This window comes from Coregonus lavaretus (genome assembly GCF_964263955.1).
Source record: "Coregonus lavaretus genome assembly, chromosome: 2".
NCBI classification, from domain to species: domain Eukaryota; kingdom Metazoa; phylum Chordata; class Actinopteri; order Salmoniformes; family Salmonidae; genus Coregonus; species Coregonus lavaretus.
The window spans coordinates 46257360-46282251 of record NC_139989.1 but is presented as its reverse complement, the minus strand read 5'-3'; the positions used below and the strand labels follow the sequence as shown (position 1 = coordinate 46282251).

General features: G+C 43.9%; 1 protein-coding gene across 1 annotated transcript; it reads left to right on the top strand.

Moving 5' to 3' along the window:
- Positions 1-7537: 7537 nt before the first annotated feature.
- LOC311100688 (prostaglandin E2 receptor EP1 subtype-like) lies at positions 7538-16570 on the top strand (the record flags this gene model as incomplete). The annotated part of the gene is made up of 3 exons (XM_084141641.1): positions 7538-7670; positions 12430-13343; positions 16298-16570. 3 exons carry the CDS (start codon positions 7538-7540, stop codon positions 16568-16570), a joined length of 1320 nt encoding a protein of 439 aa, XP_083997767.1.
- Between the last annotated feature and the right edge of the window lie 8322 nt (positions 16571-24892).

Genomic DNA, 24892 nt, shown 5'->3' with positions numbered 1-24892 from the left:
ACCCTAGTATATTGTGGACAGAGAGGAGGTTTTTGAGTTGGTCGCAGGGGTGTCAGGGGAGGTGTCGCTCGGTGTCTATCTGTGCCACCTCCGTGGAAAGTCTGGACCAGGCCATCCACGTCCCTATCCCGGAGGAATACCGGGACCTACAGGTGGCTAATTTAAAGACTCGTGCCACGTGCCTGCCCCCTCATTGCCCATGGGACTGCACTATCGACCTACTCCCTGGTTCTACCCTCCCGCGGGGGCACATCTACCCTCTCTCGCATGCAGAGACCAAAGCCATGGAGGTCTACATCTAGGAAGCACTGGCCCAAGGATTCCTCCGTCCGTCTACTTCTCCGGCCTCTTCCAGCTTCTTTTTCGTGAAGAAGAAGGACGGAGGTCTCCGCCCCTGTATCGATTACCGGACACTGAATAAGGCTATAGTTAAATGTAGTTATCCCCTGCCTCTCATACCCACTGTGATCGAACAGATGCACGGTGCAAAGTACTTTACCAAATTGGATTTACTCAGTGCCTACCACCTGGTGCGCATCAGAGAGGGGGATGAATGGAAGACCACCTTCAGCACCAGCACCGGCCACTACGAATACAGGGTCATGCCCTACAGCCTGACAAATACATCCTCGGTGTTCCAATCCTTCATTAACGAGGTGTTTAGAGACATGTTGGGTCGCTCTGTAGTGGTGTACATAGATGACATCTTGGTGTACTCCATTACACGCGAGCAACATGTCTCTTGTCAGGTCCGTTTTGGAGAGGCTGATAGGGCCTCACACGTACGCCAAGGCGGAGAAGTGCCTTTTCTTCCAACAGCCGGTCTCCTTCCTGGGCTATCGGATATCCGCTGCGGGAGTGGAGATGGAAGAACAGAGGGTCAGTGCAGTACGGTCGTGGCCTGTTCCCTCCAACATCAAGGCGGTGCAGTGCTTCCTAGGTTTTGCCTAGGAAGCACTATTTCAGGTGCTTCATTAGGGGTTTCAGCACAGTGGTGGCCCCTCTCACCTCCCTCCTGAAGGGAGGTCCTCGACAGCTGCGCTGGACTGGGGAGGCCAATGAAGCCTTTCGTGCGCTCAAGGAACAGTTTACGAACGCACCGGTTCTGTCTCACCCTGATCCGTCTCTGCCCTTCATCGTGGAGGTGGACGCCTCCGAGGTTGGAGTAGGGGCTGTTCTCTCCCAATGTACTGGATTGCCGCTTAAACTCCATCCATGCGCCTTCTACTCATGGAAGCTGTCTCCCGCGGAGCGGAATTATGACGTGGGGGATCGTGAGTTGTTGGCCGTCAAGAAGGCGCTGAAGGCATGGCGGCACTGGCTGGAGGGTGCTCAACACCCATTCCTTGTCTGGTTGGACCACCGGAACCTAGAGTACATTCGAGCTGCGAAGAGGCTGAACCTGCGTCAGGCCAGGTGGTCCCTATTCTTCACCAGGTTTGACTTTACCCTCTCCTACCGGCCGGGATCTAAGAACGTTAAGGCCAATGCGTTGTCCCGGGTGCATGACACAGAGGATCTAAGGGAGGAAGTGACACCCATTATTCCCCTGTCCCGCATTGTGGCTCCTGTCGTGTGGAATGTGGACGCGGACATCCGTCGAGCCCTACGACAGGAGCCCTCTCCTGCCCACTGTCCCGAGGGGCGTATCTACGTGCCCCTGATGTGCGGGACCATCTCCTCGCCTGGGCACACACAGCACCTGTATCGGGGCACCCGGATATAGCCCGTACTATCAACTGTCTCTCCGCCAAGTACTGGTGGCCCACCTTGGCCCGGGATGTCCGGGTTTACATCTCTTCCTGTTCCACCTGCGCACAGAGCAAGACACCGAGACACCTCCCCTATGGCAAACTCCACCCTCTGCCGGTTCCACAATGACCCTGGTCCCATCTCTCCGTGGACTTTGTCACAGACCTTCCCCCCTCAGAGGGGCACACCACCGTCAGTGGATTAAAGTACTTAAGTAAAAATACTTTAAAGTACTACTTAAGTAATTTTTTGGGGTATCTGTACTTTACTTTACTATTGATATTTTTGACTACTTTTACTTTTACTTCACTACATTCCTAAAGAAAATAATGTACTTTTTACTCCATACATTTTCCCTCACACCCAAAAGTACTCGTTATATTTTGAGTGGCTAGCAGGAAAGGAAAATGGTCAAATTCATGCACTTATCAAGACATTGGCTCCCTGTCTAGGGCCCAACATGGGAAGGATTTTTTTGTTTGCGTAGTGGTAAACCGACGGGTGGTTAGGGGAGCTTCAGTGCAACTGTCAGGAATCTGTGGGGAGGAGGACAGTGGCATGGAACTGCAGTCATTTTAGCTTTCTGTTAACTCTGTCTCCAAGAAATGCCTATAGCACCTCCTGCTCAAGCCTCTATCACAAGTGGATAATTTGTGTCAAAAAGGTATTCTGTGAGATGACAGTATGCACTCATTTGGATACACACAAGAAGTTGAAGACCCTACAGACCTCATGGTCTGAATGTCACAGTGGATGCCCACTAAACACATTTCTTATCCAGGCACAGAAGTACCTCAATCAGAGAGTTGAAATGGAAGGATTTAGGTGAGAGGAAATAGCATTCATGTCTAGAGAGTATTTTTGGTCCTGTCCTTTTATCACAAATCAAGGAATTCCAGTGTCCGGTTCCAGATTGCATTGACCAAATACCCCAAAGTGAGTGAGTATGAATGGCATGAAGGCCCATGAGCCAGACATGCAGCTATAAAGTGTCTGGTGTCATGATTACTTTTGTCGATTAACCATATATTCTATCTGACACCATAAAGAGGTACTGACAAAATGAGATACTGCCACCATGGAGGCTCATCGAGCAGTGTTATACTTGACTTGACCAAACTGCCTGCCTTTTCTCTGCCCTCAGGAAGTGGACATTGTGACACTAAGGAAGCGTTGTCACAACAGTATATTATTGGGTAAAATTGTGACACTGCAAAAAGTGGAATATGAGCTCACAGACTTAGAAGAGAGTGAGATAAATTGGATATGAAATACAGTACACTTTTAAACACATCAATAAAAATACTTTCTAGAACATATGGCTTTCTTCCAATGCTGCTCTGCTACCAGTTGGACACCCAGGGCCAGAGTTACTGTTGGACACTTGGGTGTTTCACTAAGCAATAGGACGTGTTCCACCGCTCGGTTGCTGTTTAACGATTGCTACAGACGAGATGAGACGCCATACTGCGTCGTCGCAAACAACCAAGTGAGTCATTCAGCTCCAAAACCCCTAAAACATGTGGCCCTGATCTTGGCCTTCTGCCTCAGTCTGAGGTCTTGAAATGAGGACAAGGCAGCGCTTCAGAGGACAAAATAAGTAATACTGTAAAAAACACAGGCATGTTTATAATGTGTTTCTCTTACAAATGTGGAGAGTTACACAGCTTACATTACAAGTTTACAAGTTGTCTCTGATTCTGGCACAGCATATGAAAATAACTGTGTCAAGAGTGTTGATGTTGTGATACCGTTATGGTCCTGTACATCATACACATCACAGTAGCAACACTCAAGACCGCCTCTATTAGGGATTTGAGCCTCATGCCAAAAGATGACCGCACCTCTCAATGGCGAAACAGCAATCTAGGATCTGTGCCTGCAAGACCAAAAGCAAAGGGATCGTTTTTTTGTCCGGTGTCATGATTACTTTTGTCGATTAACCATATATTCTATCTGACACCATAAAGAGGTACTGACAAAATGAGATACTGCCACCATGGAGGCTCATCGAGCAGTGTCATACTTGACTTGACCAAACTGCCTGCCTTTTCTCTGCCCTCAGGAAGTGGACATTGTGACACTAAGGAAGCATTGTCACAACAGTATATTATTGGGTAAAATTGTGACACTGCAAAAAGTGGAATATGAGCTCACAGACTTAGAAGAGAGTGAGATAAATTGGATATGAAATACAGTACACATTGAAACACATCAATAAAAATACTTTCTAGAACATATGGTCCTGAACATCATACACATCACAGTAGCAACACTCAAGACCGACTCTATTAGGGATTTGAGCCTCATGCCAAAAAACGACCGCGCCTCTCAATGGCGAAACAGCAATCTAGGATCTGTGCCTGCAAGACCAAAAGCAAAGGGACCGTTTTTTTGTCCAATTTATTTCAATACCACTTCAAAAGCATTGAAGAACAATCTGAATCACTTTGACCATCCTGTCTTATATGTCTTGTATGTTAGCAGGTTGAGGTCCTGAAATAAACAGAGATTTGCACTGCATGTAGTAGTGGTTGGTGAATGGGACAGGGTTAGAGGAGTTAGGTTACAAGGCTTTGACATGCTGTTGGAGGACCCTGGGGTTATTGGGGCCAAATGCCGATTTTTTCAATTGCTAATTATGGCGAGAGATGGAACAATGGCGTCCACTACGAAATGAGGCAGTGGAAAATGTTGTCTGAGGCCAAGTAATACAGACTCCAGCTTAAGTTTATCCTAAACTGCTGGAGTAAAGTTAGTGGGTCAAAGTGGCTCTGGGCTTGAGGCTGAAGACCACAAACATTGAAACCAGCAATGTTTCAGAGGGTACTCGCCTTAGGGTCCAATGTCAACAACCAAAAGCCCCCAGTGCCATTCTGAAGGTATCCTCTCAGTGATGATGGTCCCGGTAAAAGCTGGTGTGATGCGATATCTGCTTTCGCTATCAGATCCTGGCCTGCACCACACGAATCCTCTCCTACCAATCAAAGTGAAGCACTACCAGTGCCCAAGATGCTTCCTTCGCAAGTGTGCCAGCGAGTTAATCAAAGCCTCGCTGGTGCAAAGAAACATTCATTGGGACATATTACAGCAGAGCATTTGCTCAGTTGCAGTCAAGGCCCTGTCATAGCAGATTTATCTGGGCTACCACCTAAAGAAAAGTACCGTTTTTTTGTCTGACGGTAATAGCTGTTAGCCTTTTCCCACCTGTCTTTGGAGTCTCAGCTGTGGTAGTCATGATTCTGTTACTCTAGCTGTGTAAATATAACATTAAACGCCTAATAAGCACACCTTGTACTTGGAGTAGAGCACTTTTGCAGGGTGAAAAGGCCTCCTCTCCTTTCTGCTCCCTCTCTTTTCACTACTCTTTCCTCCATGACCACAGAGTTAATACCCTGCCTATAAGGTGTTGATCTTAGCTGCCTTCCAGGTTCCATACTGGCTTAACCTGTCAGTTTCTGGGCCTGATTAAACCAAGCAAATAGCTTCACCTGTCTCTGATATTGGTCTGTGTAGTGTGCTGGCTGGCTGGCGGACTCACACAACCTGTGGATTCCATTGCTTGCTTCATTAGGCTGTCAGTCAAGGAGAATGTTTTCTCTGTCTGATTTCGTAGTAGCTGAAAGACTATACTGTAGATGAATATATCTTATATACCATAGGCCTCTGCTGTTTTGACATAGGATGGCATATCAAAACCAACCCTTGTTTTTCTGCGGAATATGGTAGAAAAAAATGCTTAATTGTTGATGATGGGGACATGGGGTATCTGAGGCGTTCCCCTGCTACTCAAAAAGAGCACACATAGTACTGTGTATAGGACTATGTCTGAGGGCCTTATAGGTTCACTGTCAGCCCGTGGATCATTATGAAAATATATTGTACTTTCTTGCTTATACACAGTAACATCTTAAAAAGGAAGTGTGATACATTGAAATGTAGAATCTTTATTGGAGATGCTTTTTAATCCAAGACCAGGCTTAATCTCTGTCCCGGAAAATCTGTATTACCCCAATGTTTACAAGGCCAAAGGCTGAATTGACTCTCTGGCAATCTCACATAGGTTACATGCACAGCACAGCTGTAACTACAGGCACTCACCGTAGGGATGTTTGCAGAGGCAGGGGCAGATCTGGTTTGCATTGATGATCCTCTTTAACCTCTATACAGCTAAAATCCAATAGCCTACAGACACATGGGAGAACATCGTCTAAACAGAATTTCATTAGCACTCATTTCAAAAAGCTAGATGGAGGTCAAGCTTTTTTCATAGTTGTGGATGTTTTGGAATGGGATTTTTCCACTGAACATTATGTGGCACCCTATAAAGTTGCTCAACATAACACCTGACAGACATCTGTAAAATGTTTTTATTTTCATTTTACTGAAAATATACTGTACCTTGCATACCTCTTCCTTCCCATAACCACAACAAATGTTTTGCAGGAACATGAAAAGTTATCCAGGCTATGGTTTCGGTTTCCATGAGCAGAACCAATATGCTAGTGAATCCAGAAAGGTAATGTTTGTATACAATAAAGGTGCTTGGACCAACCACTTTGAATATTTTCTCTCAAGGAATTGAATTCCTTTAAAATAGACATGATGGCTATTTGCATGTGGAAACTTTACTACACCTTTAAAGGGCAACTCCACAACTTTTTAACTTTATTTTCATTATCTCCAGCACAATACCAACATACACTACATTACCAAAAATATGTGGTCACCTGCTCGTCCAACAGGCTTTCCACTAGATGTTGGAAGATTGCTGCGGGGACTTGCTTCCATTCAGCCACAAGAGCATTAGTGAGGTTGGGCACTGATGTTGGAAAATTAGGCTTGGCTCACAGTCGGTGTTCCAATTCATCCCAAAGGTGTTTGATGGGGTTAAGGTCAGGGCTCTATGCAGGCCAGTCAAGTTCTTCCACATCGATCTCGACTAACCATTTTGTGCACGGGGGCATTGTCATGCTGAGACAGGAATGGGCCTTCCCCAAACTGTTGCCACAAAGTTGGAAGTACAGAATAGTCTAGAATGCCATTGTATGCTGTAGCGTTAAGATTTCCCTCCACTGGAGGTAAGGGGCCTAGCCCGAACCATGAAAAACAGCCCGACACCATTATTCCTCCTCCACCAAACTTTACAGTTGGTACTATGCATTCGGGCAGGTAGGTATAGGTAAAATAGGTAAAAAGTACCACAAAAATAACAGTGATTTTAAAATACTATGATATCTGCAGTGATGTGGGGAGCAAGAAAAAAAAAGGTTTTTTACTTTTAATGCTACCCTGTGATGTCAGAGAGAAACATTTTAAAAGACTTTTCTTCTTATATTTTTAACCACAGATCATAGAAACCCGCTGTTTTCACATATGTAGACACTGGTTTGGTGCTGGAGATAATGAATATAAGGTTGAAAGGTGGCGGAATTGCCCTTTAATAATGGTGTTATAACAAAACATTGGTCAAACTCCTGCCACCTGTTTTGTTTTAACGCTGTAAGATACTGTACTTTGACATTAGGCTACATTACATGATCTTTGGATGTGATAGTTACATGTTAATGTATAAAGTTGGTTGTCATATAAAATGGCAGCATTAATGGAATTTCTAATTAGTTTCCAATAAGTTATTGGGTAGCACTCCCCGTTCCCTTTCACTGAACTGCTGTGATAAGGATACATGCATTCCTCTCGCGGACTCCAAGACGCCCAGGGGTTGCGTCGACGCGGTTCAAGTCTATAAAGAGGGCTGAGCAACGAAACAAATGTTGAATAATACATGGTTGCCTGTGCAAGCTTTTGGAGACTGAGTCTTGATCTTGGTGACGGACTTCTCATGCGGTTGCTCGTTTTATTTTCTTTAGGAGAGAATGAGGCACTCCTCGGAATACATTACTTCACTATCAGCTCAGGTGAATCATTGTTGATAATAAGTAACATTCTCGTGGATTAATCCCTGAGTTTAAGGAACTTTAGAATTTCATGGTTCACAGTTAAATTATTTAACATCTGAAAACCGAAGGAATAAATCTTCATTTGTGTCTATGGATTCACTGTTTGGTCAGGTAATATCATTATTACTTATTTCACAACATGAATGATATTATTGTAGCCTATGCTGCTGAACTAGCTATGAACATTAAAAATAACAATTTTGATCATGCACACAGGTCCCTTTTAATTTGTACATGGCAAATTAATTGAATAGCACATTGAGTCATTTTATATTTATAAATCATTCATGATATTTACAATGAACAATTGTTTGGGGGTTTTTTCGAATAAAATGGGTGAAATATTTTTTCCCAGGTCAAAAGTTACACTCCATGTAATTAGTAGTTACATACATTGTTCATCTTAATAAGGCTTTTTAGAATAACTATGCATGTTTTTTGTTTTACCAATAATAAGTGCACATGTATTGGGCTGAATTAGTATGATTTCATTTATTTTTTAAACCTGAAATTCTCTCATGAGAAGAAATTGTTTGTAAATTGCCTCCAGTGTGTCAGAGTGGCTCTGGGTCGTTCATAAATTCAGAGCGATGTCAGATTATCTGTTCATAAATTCAGAGCGCTTCGCTCTCGGAGCGTTCAGAGCGCACACTGGACGCTCTGGCCGAGGAGTAGGGTTGATCCGAGCGTTCTGACCTCACAACAGCAGTCAAGCACCCAAGCTAATTGGCTAAAGTTGGTTAGCTTGCTTGCTACTTCCAGACAAAAAAGAGAGAACACCTCACTCTGACCATTTTACTCGCCCTAGCAGAGTTGGTTAGGCTGTTTTCATGTTATCTAGAGCGTTAGTGACTGTAACTGTGCTGCTAGCAACAATTTAATAACGTTTTTTTCGCCGACGTTTACTGACACCGGTCATATTCAACGGGTGTTGCACGTTCGTAAATTCATCAGTTATTCTGTGCTCTGGCACACTCAGACGAGAGTGCTCTGAACTCGGAGTAGAGAGACAGAGTGAATTTACGAACGCACCCTTTGTTAGACATTTTTGTTTTAGATTAGAAAAGCCAAAGAACGAGGACTGCAAATGCATCCTATAAAACTGTAGTAGCCTATGTGATGTTTGGCAAGGCAGGGGCATTACCTTTGTGTGTGTGTTTCTCATTAACAATGGTAAGGTCTCTCTGCTACAATCGATCCGAAATCATTGCTAGATCGATTCTGAGTAACTCATGAGAAAACACACCCTACACAGACTAGGCACAGTTTAGGATTTTATGTATACCTAATTTTGGAAGAAATATTGTGACTCTGTTCTGTTGTTCTGCATTGAAGGGTGTGAAGAAGAAGGAAAAAGGTGATTTGATTGTCATCGTGTAGCTGCTACGCCTATGGGTTTGCTATCATGATAGAGCACCTTTCACAGAATGTGTGCTGTGTCACTGTCAGACACGGTCAAGACTTGATGGAGCACCTTTCACAAGAACTGTCTTGACTTGTCCTGCATTCTCAGGTTGCAGAGTACCATGAGGGGGGAACTGTTTGGCATTTGTCTACAATAGGCTATTTAAAGGACACTAGCTAGCTCCCAGATAGGCCTACAGTCTGGGTAGACTACCTACATGATGCAATTATTTATAGAGAAGAGCAAGATTATTTTTATTTGTCAAATGGCAGCCAAGCATCATCATTACGTCACCAGAATAAGACCCTCGATATTTATTGGAAAGCAGCATCAAGAGCATCACCGTGCACTTTCACCACACTGAAGTTCATCATCATTTATTGCATGTGTAGCCTAATAAACGACACGCTTTCCGGAGTCTGACCACACAATTGTCATCATGCAACTACTGCAGAGGGACTACGCCTATGGATCTGCTATCATGATATAGCACATTTCACAGAATGTGTGCAGTGTCACTGTCAGACACGGTCAAGACTTGATGGAGCACCTTTCACAAGAACTGTCTTGACTTGTCCTGCATTCTCAGGTTGCAGAGTAGGACCATGAGGTGGAAACTGTTTGGCCTTTGTCTACAATAGCCTATTTCAAGGACACTAACCAGGTTTCCATCCAACGTTTTAATGAGAGTTAGCATGCAGTTTATTAGGCTACACATTAAATAAATGATGATGAACTTCACAGGGTGGTGAAAGTGCAAGGTGATGAGCTTGATGCTCCTTTCCAATAAATATCCAGGGTCTTATTCTGGTGACTTAATCATCGATGCTTGTCTGCCGTTTGACAAATAAAAATAATCTCGCTGTTTTGTCCATAATAATCTAATCACGTAGGCTTTACGTGCGCTCTAGCCAACAGCGCGCAATCTGCTCCCTGTACACTTTTGGCTAGCGCGCACGTCCCAAAACCAGTGGTACCAGCGTGGTAGCTATTTGGTTTCCATCCAATTGGCAACCGATTTTCATGCGAATATTCTAAAATCAGCATATGCACATTTTCCCACAAGAGATGTGTTTCCATCAAATTGACTTTCTGCGGATGAAAGGCTGTCCGTGATGAAATAGTGAACAAAAAAATAACTTTGGCGGTTACATTCCCATGTACCGAATAAAAAATACAAGTTAAATGGGTTTCCGCATTTTCAACTCTACTGATGGTTATGTCACAAAAAATGTTGAGTTAAATAGCGAATGTTCACGCTGGTCTTGGCACGTGCGCTCTAGCCAACAGCTCGCCTTACATTTTCCCACATTTTGTTAGGTTACAGCTTATTCTAAAATTGATTCAATTGTTTTCCCTCATCAATCTACACACAATACCTCATAATGACAAAGCAAAAACGGTTTTTGTAGACATTTTGGCTAATTTATTAAAAATAAAAAACTGAAATATCATATTTACATAAGTATTCAGACCCTTTACTCAGTACTTTGTTGAAGCACCGTTGGCAGCGATTACAGCCTCGAGTCTTCTTGGGTATGAAGCTACAAGCTTGGCACACCTGTATTTGGGGAGTTTCTCCCATTCTTCTCTGCAGATCCTCTCAAACTCTGTCAGCTTGGATGGGGAGTGTCGCTGCACAGCTATTCTCAGGTCTCTCCAGAGATGTTCGATCGGGTTCAAGTCCGGGCTCTGGCCGGGCCACTCAAGGACATTCAGAGACTTGTCCCGAAGCCACTCCTGCGTTGTCTTGGCTGTGTGCTTAGGGTCGTTGTCCTGTTGGAAGGTGAACCCTCGCCCCAGTCTGAGGTCCTGAACGCTCTGGAGCAGGTTCTCATCAAGGATCTCTCTGTACTTTGCTCTGTTCATCTTTCCCTCGACCCTGACTAGTCTTCCAGTCCCTGCCGATGAAAAACATCCCCACAGCATGATGCTGCCACCACCATGCTTCACCGTAGGGATGGTGCCAGGTTTCCTCCAGACGTGACACTTGGCATTCAGGCCAAAGAGTTCAATCTTCGTTTCATTAGACCAGAGAATCTTGTTTCTCATGGTCTGAGAGTCTTTAGGTGCCTTTTGGCAAACTCCAAGCGGGCTGTCATGTGCCTTTTACTGATGAGTGGCTTCCGTCTGGCCACTCTACCATAAAGGCCTAATTGGTGGAGTGCTGCAGAGATGGTTGTCCTTCTGGAAAGTTCTCCCATCGCCACAGAGGAACTCTAGAGCTTTGTCAGAGTGACCATCGGGTTCTTGGTCACCTCCCTGACCAAGGACCTTCTCCCCCGATTGCTCAGTTTGGCCTGGCGGCCAGCTCTAAGAAGAGTCTTGGTGGTTCCAAACTTCTTCCATTTAAGAATGATGGAGGCCACTGTGTTCTTGGGGACCTTCAATGCTGCAGAAATGTTTTGGTACCCTTCCCCAGATCTGTGCCTCGACACAATCATGTCACGGAGCACTACGGACAATTCCTTCGACCTCATGGCTTAGTTTTTGCTCTGACATGCACTGTCAACTGTGGGACCTTATATAGACAGCTGTGTGCCTTTCCAAATCATGTCCAATCAATTGAATTTAGCACAGGTGGACTCCAATCACGTTGTAGAAACATCTCAAGGATGATCAATGGAAACAGGATGCACCTGTGCTCAATTTCGAGTCTCATAACAAAGGGTCTGAATACTTAAATAAATTTGCTAAAATTTGTCATTATGGGGTATTGTGTGTAGATTGCTGAGGAAATTGTTTTATTTAATCCATTTTAGAATAAGGCTGTAACGTAACAAAATGTGGAAAAGTCAAGGGGTCTGAATACTTTCCGAAGGCACTGTACATTATGAGATTATTATGGACAAAAGAGCGAGATTATTTGTATTTGTCAAACGGTAGCCAAGCGTCGATCATCATGTCACCAGAATAAGACTCTCGATATTTATTGGGAAGGAACATCCACTTTCACCACCCTGTGAAGTTTATCATCTGTAGCCTAATAAATTGCTTGCTTTCCCGATTCCTATCATCGCGTGACTCCAAGTTAATTTCAATATGATGGTTATTATATCAATATTTGCGCATAAAAGCGTTTCCACCGCCATTTCTTGCATAATTAACTTTACTTGATGTATTGTTGTTAGGAAATAACTGAATACTGAATGAGTTTTCGTTTCACCAGTAAAATGTGTCTTTATTCTACGTATAATAGGCTATTGGTTACTTTGCAAGTTTGGTTATGGGAGTACTATATATTAGTGAGGTTAGGAGTTTTTCCTGGTCAACTGGTCAGTATATTAATAATAACACCTTTCCTATTTGCAGTGCCCTCCCACTCTGAGGACCCCCATGACTCCCAGAGGCCAGTGATGTTGGCCATGCAGCACTACAACTCCTCAGGCCTGGCTGCCCCCCATCTCCTCCCCAACCAGACTAGGGGGGTGGAGGGGGTGCCGGCCATGGCCTGGAGGGCAAACATCACAGAGAGGCCCATGTCTCCCCCCAGTAACCCCACGGCAGCCGGCCTCTCCATGACCCTGGGCATCCTGTCCAACATCGTGGCCCTGGTCATCCTGGCCAAAGCCTACGCCCGCCTGCGCCGCCGCTCCAAGGCCACCTTCCTGCTCTTCGCCAGCTCCCTGGTGGCCACGGACTTTGCCGGCCACGTCATCCCCGGTGCCCTGGTGTTGAGGCTGTACTCAGCTGGGTCTGCGACTGGGCCCTTAGCTCGCGCTGCCACCGATGCCCCCTGCCAGTTCCTAGGGGGTAGCATGGTGTTCTTCGGCTTGTGCCCATTGTTCCTAGGCTGTGCCATGGCTGCTGAGCGCTGCCTGGGCGTCACACAGCCCCTGCTCCATGCCTCACTGGTCACCACGGCTCGCACCAAGATGGCGCTGGCTCTCATCTGGCTGCTGGCTCTGTGTGTGGCCCTCCTGCCCTTCTTCAGGCTGGGGGCCTACACCTACCAGTACCCCTGGACCTGGTGCTTCATCAGGGTCCTGGGAGAGACTCAGGAGACGGACGTGGCCTTTGTCATGCTGTTCTCTGGACTGGGCCTGGCCTCTCTGACTGTGGCCCTGGTGTGTAATACCATCAGTGGGGTCACGCTGGTGCTTGCCAGACTGCGTAAGAAGTGTAAGACCTGCTACCGTCGCTCAGCCAAGTCCCACGACATTGAGATGGTGGCCCAGCTGGTGGGCATCATGATCACCTCTTGCATCTGCTGGAGCCCCCTGCTGGTGAGTTGGAAAGATCAGTTCACTGAAGCTCACAATTCTGCATGAATCAGTGGAGGGGTCAAAACTATCTTTATTGTGTTCCATTCGGGAATTAAGGTCTCTTTTCAATCCTTATCATGGAAATTGAAAGGCAATGCTCCCATGTTAGCGGGGACTGCATTCATGGTAAACGCTGCATATGTCTGCTCAATTGGAAAATCCCATATGAAAAAAGATTAGTACACTACGGTATCAATCAGGGCTCTCCAACACTGTTCCTGGAAAGCTGCCGTCCTGTAGGTTTTTGCTCCAACCCCAATCTAGCACATCTGATTCTAATAATTAGCTAGTTGATAAACTGAATCAGGTTAGCCTCAACTGGGGTTGGAGTGAACACCTACAGGAGGGTAGCTCTCCAGGAATAGATAACCCTGGTATAAATACTATCTTAACAGATAGTTTAACACTTCTGCTTTTTTATGTAACCTGTAGGGAACACAATATGGTCTATACTTGGCATGTAGGTTTCTCACTTATGGGTGTCACAAATTGGGCTATGGGGGAGAGGAATGGGTAGGGTATATGCAAATTAAATACTGTCGTCTTTACTATAGTAAAAAACGTTTCGTGTTTTTGCGGACTGTAGTGTTTTTGTGGACATCACGGTGGTATTTACTACAGTGTTCTTTTGCGGATAATACTGTAATATTAACTGTAGTATTCTACAGTACACTACAACATTCTATAGTAAGTACAACACATGATTCAGGGATACTACAGATACTACAGAATTCTATAGTAAACTGTAGTAATTTTTCATGTGGGTTACATTTACATTTCTATTGCGCAATCTGTAACGCTTCAGCGATACAGATTGAATAGAGCCCTTAATCTTCATTCACTGAGATACTGAAATGGATTTGACTTCAACTATGGAAATGAAGAGTTAGAGCTCTATAATCTGAAATGATCCAAGTCATCACCTACCACTGAGCTGTGATAGGAATGACATGCTCTTCTGAATGTTCATGCATCCCATTCTCAGGCTGTGTGAAAGTGCATGGTGATTTATCATCAAATAAGAATGGTGTACATCAGCACTTCATGTAATCCTTATAAATAATAGTAATGTTCATAATTGTTTGTGGCTCGGAGGAATGTAAATATCCAAGATATTCTGACCTATAATTGTTTATTAATTATTTCAATTTAACCCTTATTTTACAAGGTAAGTTGACTGAGAACACATTCTGATTTACAGCAACAACCTGGGGAAAAGTTACAGGAGAGAGGAGGGGGGATGAATGAGCCAATTGGAAGGTGGGGATGATTAGGTGGCCATAATGGTATGAGGGCCAGATTGGAAATGTAGCCAGGACACCAAGGTTAACACCTTACTCTTACGATAAGTGCAATGGGATCTTTAGTGACCACAGAGAGTCAGGACACCTGTTTAACGTCTCATCCGAAAGACGGCACCCTCCACAGGGCAATGTCCCCAATCACTGCCCTGGGATCTTTTTGTTTTTGACCAGAGGAAAGAGTGCCTCTTACTGGCCCTCCAACATCGCTTCCAGCAGCATCTGGTCTCCCATCCAGGGCCAACCAGGACCGACCCAACCTGCTTAGCTTCCGAGGAAAGCCAGCAGTTGTCTGCAGGGTGGTATGCTGCTGGCTAAAACTCAAAAGCATAAAATAATATTGTAAAAATTATCTGCTAACAAAAGTAATTCATCCTCTCAGTACATCTCCAAGATATTCTGCCCCATAAACTCAAAGGCCTGAAATAATATAGAAAATCTCTGCTAAGAATCCAGTAATAATTCATCCTCTTTTTGTATACCTTCTGAAATAGACACTTTCAGTTCCCAGTCATTAACACTTAAAACACATGGAAAGACAGGGTGCACTGCGCCAAGGGTATAAATGAATAGTCATGGTGGGCCATTGTATTGACTAGATGGAATAAATTATAAATGATTTAAGGGCATGCCATTATGAAGGGCTTGAATAGCCCTGGCTATTTCAGATTGGATTTCTGAAAGTCAGTGGTGCGTCAGAGTGGCTGACATTGAGAATGTTAGCCCTGACAGGCATCGTAGCTTCTCTCCTTTTCCAATATTCTGGGAAAGAGGAATATTAGCCAACAAAAATAATTTCATACAAACACATGATGATGGTTTGATGATTTTACTAAGAATTTGGTATAAACGGTTGATATGTCATATCAATTATTCAGGTCCACTATAAAAGTAACTATTCATTTTGACACATAAACTGTGAGGAGTGAAAGAGGACAGACTATAAACCATGCTTCAAATTATGGTGGCCTGTTACTTGTCACCACTGGGTCTGTTCAAACTTAGAGTAGCCTTGAGCAACCCCCCCCCTCCCCCTTCTCCCTCCCCAAAAGTATCCATTGTTCTTTATTTAGAACATTATGTGCATTAAAAGTGTCTATTCATGGATTTCTCACCTGGAAGACATTAAGCCCATTAATGTTAGTAGCTGACCTGTTGATTTGCACAATACTGCACAAAAGTTGGGCCCAAGTATAATTACTAATGTGTGTACTAAATAGGAAACGCTTAGCATTTATTTTTACTGTTGGGGAAATGTGAGAACCATTAAAGAGGCATTGTTTGTGCTTAAAATCTCTTAATAAGCTGTGGCTAATTGTTATAAATATTGCAATAAAGATTTATCATGCTACAATTGAGATTTTAGAGCCTGTGATTTCTTACATCAGTAAAGCTATTCATAGGAACACGTAATGAAGATGCATTTTGACTGCTCCATTTATTTATTTATTTGTTCGTATGTGGCATACTACAGTGGCAGGTAATGTAGTTATATTACTAGCAGTGTATGCAGATTGATGCAAACATATCTACACCAGCTGAACATCTCTATATCCTGCATAACCACTGTAAAATACTTTGCTAAACTAACCTAGGTATCTGTGTTCCTTGCAGATCTTTGGCCTGATGTCAGTCACACGGTCCTACAGCGGTTCCATAGGCAGTGACCAGGACACATACAGGAGGTTGATGGTGATGGGCGTCCGGCTGGCCTCCTGGAACCAGATCCTGGACCCCTGGGTCTACATCCTGCTGCGCCGGGCCGTGCTGAGAAAGATCTACCGCATCACCAAGAGCCGAGCCAGCTTCAAGAACAGCACCTTCCGCCACTGGGACATCAGCTCCTTCCAGAACTCTGAGAAAATAAACACTGTCAACAGGATCTGAGGGAGAAGAAAAGACAGACAGAAAGAGACTTCTTATCAGGTCCTTTGTTGTTCTTGGTGCTTTATTTACCACCCAAGGAGAAAACGGAACATCCAGCAGTAGGATCTACAGCAGTGTTGGTGTATCACACAAAAGGAAATACCCATTGCCTATAAGACCTATGTTCCTTTATTGAGAACTGTGTGGGTCTGCCTGACTGTGAAAGTCTATGGGGTTTGGGATACATCATCCTCCAGATCTTGGATCTCTTTCAGATTGATTTCATTGGCCAGTAAGACCTGATTTTGACTGTTGTGTGGTGAAGTCTCATAATTCGATGAGAAACAGCCAAACCAGACTATACTCAAACAAAGAAAATGTCATAAACGGATTTATAACAAAAAATTCTGACCAAGTAAGGACAGTATGCCTCACCTGGATACTGGACACATAGCACAGATAATTCTGGCCATGGAGAAAGGCCTGTTGTAAAAGTGTCTGGTAGGTCACGCAACATGAATCTTTCTCTGTGTATATAACAGTACATGAAATGAAACTGCCTATAAGATCTCAACAACAAACATCTCAAATTATATATATATATATATATGTATGTGTGTGTGTGTGTATGTGTGTGTGTGTGTGTGTGTGTGTGTGTGTGTGTGTGTGTGTGTGTGTGTGTGTGTGTGTGTGTGTGTGTGTGTGTGTGTGTGTGTGTGTGTGTGTGTGTGTGTGTTACTGTCAGTGTTTTTTGGAGTTCATACTTTGTTTGTTTGTGGAAATGTCAAAGTGCACTTTGATACATCATGAAGTCAGTGGCACTATATCAAAGCAAAGTAAAGGCTGTGCTTTTACCTGTGCTTGAAGATGTGAAAGACTTACAGTATGTGTCAAACCTGTAATGCTATTGATGTGTGAATTGTGTGTGTGTATTTATTACTTCTATTGTTTCCCCAATTGTCTGGGGATCTAAATGAAGTTAAGTGTTCCAAAAGCTATCTAATAAAGTTTGTGTTGCCTGTTACCCTTTTTTTACTGAAAAACACATATGATTTTATTTTACTTCAAATGAAACCACAAAATGGCCTGTCAGGGTCATAACACCATGGTGCTAATCCCAGGGGAGATCAGAGGTGTGGAAAATGTCATCTGACAGGGTGAAGTAGAACAGAAATGATCTCAGTATAGGTATGAATTGATGCAAGTTTTCACTACTCCATCAATTGCAATAGTTGTAATGAAGGTTACAGTGAGGGAAAAAAGTATTTGATCCCCTGCTGATTTTGTACGTTTGCCCACTGACAAAGAAATGATCAGTCTATAATTTTAATGGTAGGTTTATTTGAACAGTGAGAGACAGAATAACCACAAAAAAATCAAAATGTCAAAATTTTTATAAATTGATTTGCATTATAAAGAAGGAAATAAGTATTTGACCCCCTCTCAATCAGAAAGATTTCTGGCTCCCAGGTGTCTTTTATACAGGTAACCAGCTGAGATTAGGAGCACACTCTTAAAGGAAGTGCTCCTAATCTCAGCTTGTTACCTGTATAAAAGACACCTGTCCACAGAAGCCATCAATCAATCAGATTCCAAACTCTCCACCATGGCCAAGACCAAAGAGCTCTTGCACTTGTCATCTCCCGTCTGGATTACTGCAACTCGCTGTTGGCTGGGCTCCCTGCCTGTGCCATTAAACCCCTACAACTCATCCAGAATGCCGCAGCCCGTCTGGTGTTCAACCTTCCCAAGTTCTCTCACGTCACCCCCCTCCTCCGCACACTCCACTGGCTTCCAGTTGAAGCTCGCATCCGTTACAAGACCATGGTGCTTGCCTATGGAGCAGTGAGGGGAACGGCACCTCCGTACCTTCAGGCTCTGATCAGTCCCTACACCCAGGCGAGGGCATTGCGTTCATCCACCTCTGGCCTGCTGGCTCCCCTTCCTCTGCGGAAGCATAGTTCCCACTCAGCCCAGTCAAAGCTGTTCGCTGCTCTGGCACCCCAATGGTGGAACAAGCTCCCTCACGACGCCAGGACAGCGGAGTCACTCACCACCTTCCGGAGACATTTGAAACCCCACCTCTTTAAGGAACACCTGGGATAGGATAAAGTAATCCTTCTACGAAGGTTTGCTGTGTCTGTCAGCGTAGTGTCCAGAGCATGGAGGCGCTACCAGGAGACAGGCCAGTACATCAGGAGACGTGGAGGAGGCCGTAGGAGGGCAACAACCCAGCAGCAGGACTGCTCCCTCTGCCTTTGTGCAAGGAGGAGCAGGAGGAGCACTGCCAGAGCCCTGTAAAATGCAGCAGGCCACAAACGGTCAGAAACAGACTCCATGAGGGTGGTATGAGGGCCCGACGTCCACAGGTGGGGGTTGTGCTTACAGCCCAACACCGTGCAGGACGTTTTGGCATTTGCCAGAGAACACCAAGATTGGCAAATTCGCTACTGGCGCCCTGTGCTCTTCACAGATGAAAGCAGGTTCACACTGAGCACATGTGACAGACGTGACAGAGTCTGGAGACGCCGTGGAGAACGTTCTGCTGCCTGCAACATCCTCCAGCATGACCGGTTTGGCGGTGGGTCAGTCATGGTGTGGGGTGGCATTTCTTTGGGGGGGCGCACAGCCCTCCATGTGCTCGCCAGAGGTAGCCTGACTGCCATTAGGTACCGAGATGAGATCCTCAGACCCCTTGTGAGACCATATGCTGGTGCGGTTGGCCCTGGGTTCCTCCTAATGCAAGACAATGCTAGACCTCATGTGGCTGGAGTGTGTCAGCAGTTCCTGCAAGAGGAAGGCATTGATGCTATGGACTGGCCCGCCCGTTCCCCAGACCTGAATCCAATTGAGCACATCTGGGACATCATGTCTCGCTCCATCCACCAATGCCACGTTGCACCACAGACTGTCCAGGAGTTGGCGGATGCTTTAGTCCAGGTCTGGGAGGAGATCCCTCAGGAGACCATCCGCCACCTCATCAGGAGCATGCCCAGGCGTTGTAGGGAGGTCATACAGGCACGTGGAGGCCACACACACTACTGAGCCTCATTTTGACTTGTTTTAAGGACATTACATCAAAGTTGGATCAGCCTGTAGTGTGGTTTTCCACTTTTAATTTTGAGGGTGACTCCAAATCCAGACCTCCATGGGTTGATAAATTTGATTTCCATTGATAATTTTTGTGTGATTTTGTTGTCAGCACATTCAACTATGTAAAGAAAAAAGTATTTAATAAGATTATTTAATTCATTCAGATCTAGGATGTGTTATTTTAGTGTTCCCTTTATTTTTTTGAGCAGTGTATATGGACGAGCGATGTCAGAGCGGCATGGAATAAGATACAGTAGAATAGTATAGAATACAGTGTATACATATGAGATGAGTAATGCAAGATACAGTGGGGAAAAAAAGTATTTAGTCAGCCACCAATTGTGCAAGTTCTCCCACTTAAAAAGATGAGAGAGGCCTGTAATTTTCATCATAGGTACACGTCAACTATGACAGACAAAATGAGGAAAAAAAATCAGGAAAATCACATTGTAGGATTTTTAATGAATTTATTTGCAAATTATGGTGGAAAATAAGTATTTGGTCAATAACAAAAGTTTCTCAATACTTTGTTATATACACTTTGTTGGCAATGACACAGATCAAACGTTTTCTGTAAGTCTTCACAAGGTTTTCACACACTGTTGCTGGTATTTTGGCCCATTCCTCCATGCAGATCTCCTCTAGAGCAGTGATGTTTTGGGGCTGTCGCTGGGCAACACGGACATTCAACTCCCTCCAAAGATTTTCTATGGGGTTGAGATCTGGAGACTGGCTAGGCCACTCCAGGACCTTGAAATGCTTCTTACGAAGCCACTCCTTCGTTGCCCGGGCGGTGTGTTTGGGATCATTGTCATGCTGAAAGACCCAGCCACGTTTCATCTTCAGTGCCCTTGCTGATGGAAGGAGGTTTTCACTCAAAATCTCACGATACATGGCCCCATTCATTCTTTCCTTTACACGGATCAGTCGTCCTGGTCCCTTTGCAGAAAAACAGCCCCAAAGCATGATGTTTCCACTCCCATGCTTCACAGTAGGTATGGTGTTCTTTGGATGCAACTCAGCATTCTTTGTCCTCCAAACACGACGAGTTGAGTTTTTAACAAAAAGTCATCTGACCATATCACATTCTCCCAATCCTCTTCTGGATCATCCAAATGCACTCTAGCAAACATCAGACGGGCCTGGACATGTACTGGCTTAAGCAGGGGGACACGTCTGGCACTGCATGATTTGAGTCCCTGGCGGCGTAGTGTGTTACTGATGGTAGGCTTTGTTACTTTGGTCCCAGCTCTCTGCAGGTCATTCACTAGGTCCCCCCGTGTGTTTCTTGTGATCATTTTGACCCCACGGGGTGAGATCTTGTATGGAGCCCCAGATCGAGGGAGATTATCAGTGGTCTTGTATGTCTTCCATTTCCTACTAATTGCTCCCACAGTTGATTTCTTCAAACCAAGCTGCTTACCTATTGCAGATTCAGTCTTCCCAGCCTGGTGCAGGTCTACAATTTTGTTTCTGGTGTCCTTTGACAGCTCTTTGGTCTTGGCCATAGTGGAGTTTGGAGTGTGACTGTTTGAGGTTGTGGACAGGTGTCTTTTATACTGATAACAAGTTCAAACAGGTGCCATTAATACAGGTGGAGGACAGAGGAGCCACTTAAAGAAGAAGTTACAGGTCTGTGAGAGCCAGAATTCTTGCTTGTTTGTAGGTGACCAAATACTTATTTTCCACCATAATTTGCAAATAAATTCATTAAAAATCCTACAATGTGATTTTTTGGAGAAAAAAAATCTCAATTTGTCTGTCATAGTTGACGTGTGGCTAAAGTGACTAAGATACCGTATAATAGTATAGACTACAATATATACATATGAGATGAGTAATGCAAGATATGTAAACATTATTAAAGTGGCTAGTGTTCCATTTCTTAAAGTGGCCAGTGATTTCTAGTCTATGTCTATAGGCAGCAGCCTCTAATGTGCTAGTGATGGCTGTTTAAGAGTCTGATGGCCTTGAGTCTGATGGCCTTGAGATAGAAGCTGTTGAACTTGAACTCTGTGAAGCATTTATTTGTGCTGTAATCTGAGGTGCAGTTAACTGCCGATTTCTGAGGCTGGTTAAATCTAATGAATTTATCCTCTGCAGCAGAGGTAACTCTGGGTCATCCTTTCCTGTGGCGGTCCTCATGAGAGCCAGTTTCATCATAGCGCTTGATGGTTTTTGAGACTGCACTTGAAGAAACTGACTGACCTTCATGTCATAAAGTAATGATGGACTGTTGTTTCTCTTTGCTTATTTGAGCTGTTCTTGCCATAATATGGATTTGGTATTTTACCAAATAGGGCTATCTTCTATATACCAACCCTACCTTGTCACACAACTGATTGGCTCAAACGCATTAAGAAGGAAAGAAATTCCACAAATTAACTTTTAACAAGGCACACCTGTTAATTGAAATGCATTCCAGGTGACTACCTCATGAAGCTGGTTGAGAGAATGCCAAGAGTGTGCAAAGCCTTCATCAAGGCAAAGGGTGGCTACTTTGAAGAATCTAAAATCTTAAATATATTTTGATTTGTTTAACACTTTATTGGTTACTACATGATTCCATATGTGTTATTTCATAGTTTTGATGTCTTCACTATTATTCTACAATGTAAGAAAATAGTAACAATAAAGAAAAACCCTTGAATGAGTAGGTGTGTCCAAACTTTTGACTGGTACTGTATCTGTGACAAGAAAGCCAAGGATAGGGCACAACTGAACTCTCAGTCTGACTGTATAAAATCTCAGTCTGACTGTATAATATTATTTACTGTGATTCATTTCAAGAGGCAAAGTGTCTATCAGAGCAGCAAGCATGTATAACTTGACTATGGGAGAAAGGCCCCCATTCAATATCAGCTGTCTGTAAAACCCTGCATCTTGATTTTAGGAGTTCTCATAGGCAATAGACTCTTCATTATACTACAGTTACACCTAGTGAATTTTTTGGGGAGAGCAACAGCACAGATGTCACATTCCCAAGAGCTGCAGAGAAATCCAGAAAAATACATACTTTCCTATAGTCTACTGATCTACATTTTATCTTCATCGTGGAAATGAATATGTATTCGTTCCAATGACTGTGACGGAAGCACAAGCATTCTTGCCAATCTGTTCCCCATCAAATTGTAACATTTAATCGAAACAGATTCTAGGCCCATTTACAGGGATATAGTCTGAGACAGATATGAAAACAACAAGCAGTCTATTAAAGGCTCAAGGTTTAGATTTGCTTGTATAGTAGTAGGTAACAGTACAAAAGACATTGACACAAGTACACAAATGGATTCTTAGATCTTTGCTCCTTTCTAAAGTGAAACAGTGCTTTCACAGGACTAGATATGTTGCTGACAGTTACACAAAACGGACAAAAAACAATTACAAACATTGCTTCTTCATGAAAGAAAAGAAAGAACGCTTAGCCACTGCATTCAAACATAAATAGTAAATATTTTATTAATACAAATATAATGAACAAACATATAAACGCAACATGTAAAGTGTTGGTCAAATGTTTCGTGAGCTGAAATAAAAGATCCCAGACATTTTCCATATGCACAAAAAGCATATATCTCTCAAATTTTGTGCAGAAATTTGTTTACATCCCTGTTAGTGAGCGTTTCTCCTTCGCCAAGATAATCCATCCACCTGACAGGTGTGGCATATCAAGAAGCTGATTAAACAGCATGATCATTACATAGGTGCACCTTGTGCTGGGGACAATAAAAGGACACTCTAATACGTGCAGTTTTGTCACACAACACAATGCCACAGATGTCTCAAGTTGAGGGAGTTTGCAATTGGCATGGTGACTGCAGGAATGTCCACCAGAGCTGTTGCCAGAAAATGTCATGTTTATTTCTCGACCATAAGCCATCTTCGTTTTAGAGAATTTGGCTGTATGTCCAACCGCAGACCACGTGTATGGCGTTGTGTGGGCGAGCGGTTTGCTGATGTCAATGTTGTGAACAGAGTGCCCCATGGTGGCGGTGGGGTTATGGTATTGGCAGGCATAAGCTATGGACAACAAACACAATAGCATTTTATCAATGGCAATTTGAATGCACAAAGATACCGTGACAAGATCCTGAGGCCCATTGTCGTGGCATTCATCCGCCGCCATGTTTCAACATGATAATGCATGGCCCCATGTCGCAAGGATCTGTACACAATTCCTGGAAGCTGAACATTTCCCAGTTCTTCCATGGCCTGCATACTGACCAGACATGTCACACATTGAGCATGTTTAAGGATGCTCTGGATCGATGTGTACGACAGCGTGTTCCAGTTCCCGTCAATATCCACCAACTTCTCACAGCCATTGAAGAGGAGTAGGACAACATTCCACAGGCCACAATCAACAGCATGATCAACTCTATGCACGAGGCAAATGGTGGTCACACCAGATACTGACTGGTTTTCTGATCCACACACGCTATAAAAAAAAAAAGGTACCTGTGAACAACAGATGCATCTGTAAACCCCCTTCCCCCCTCCAATTTGCCAGTTACCCACGGATATGTATAAAAGGGGCCTGCAAGAAAGTGGTAAATAAGAGGGCTGTTTGAAAGGGGGTCATATAAACATTGCCTCATATTTTTAACAGGTATTATAAACTGGGTGGACGCAACGACGCAACGCGGAGTGCTAGGACACAGCCCTTAGCCGTGGTATATTGGCCATATATCACAAACCCCTGAGGTGCCTTATTGCTATTATAAACTGGTTACCAACATAATTAGAGCAGTAAAAATAAATGTTTTGTCATACTGATGCTATACAGTCTGATATACCACGGCTTTCAGCCAATCAGCATTCAGGGCTTGAACCACCCAGTTTATAACAGACCGTATACCACTGGAATGACAAAACATTTATTTTTTACTGTTCTAATTACATTGGTAACCAGTTTAGAATAGCAATTAAGGCACCTCAGGGGTTTGTGGTATATGACCAATATACCATGGCTAAGGGCTGTATCCAGGTAGCCGTGTTATATTGGCCATATACCACAAACCCCCTCGTGCCTTATTGCTTAAATATACCACATCTTCTGTCTGAAATGTGTATGTTGTGTGTGTGTTTGGTCACATACTTTAATGGAATACGCAGACATCGAATGATACCTCAGTTTTATCCTGGATAAAAAGACCACGGTGAATAGAGTTGTGAAATAATGATTTACAGTAGCTATGTCATTTGGGGAAAGTGGCGTTTGATTATCCTACAGTCCGGTACTGACTCATG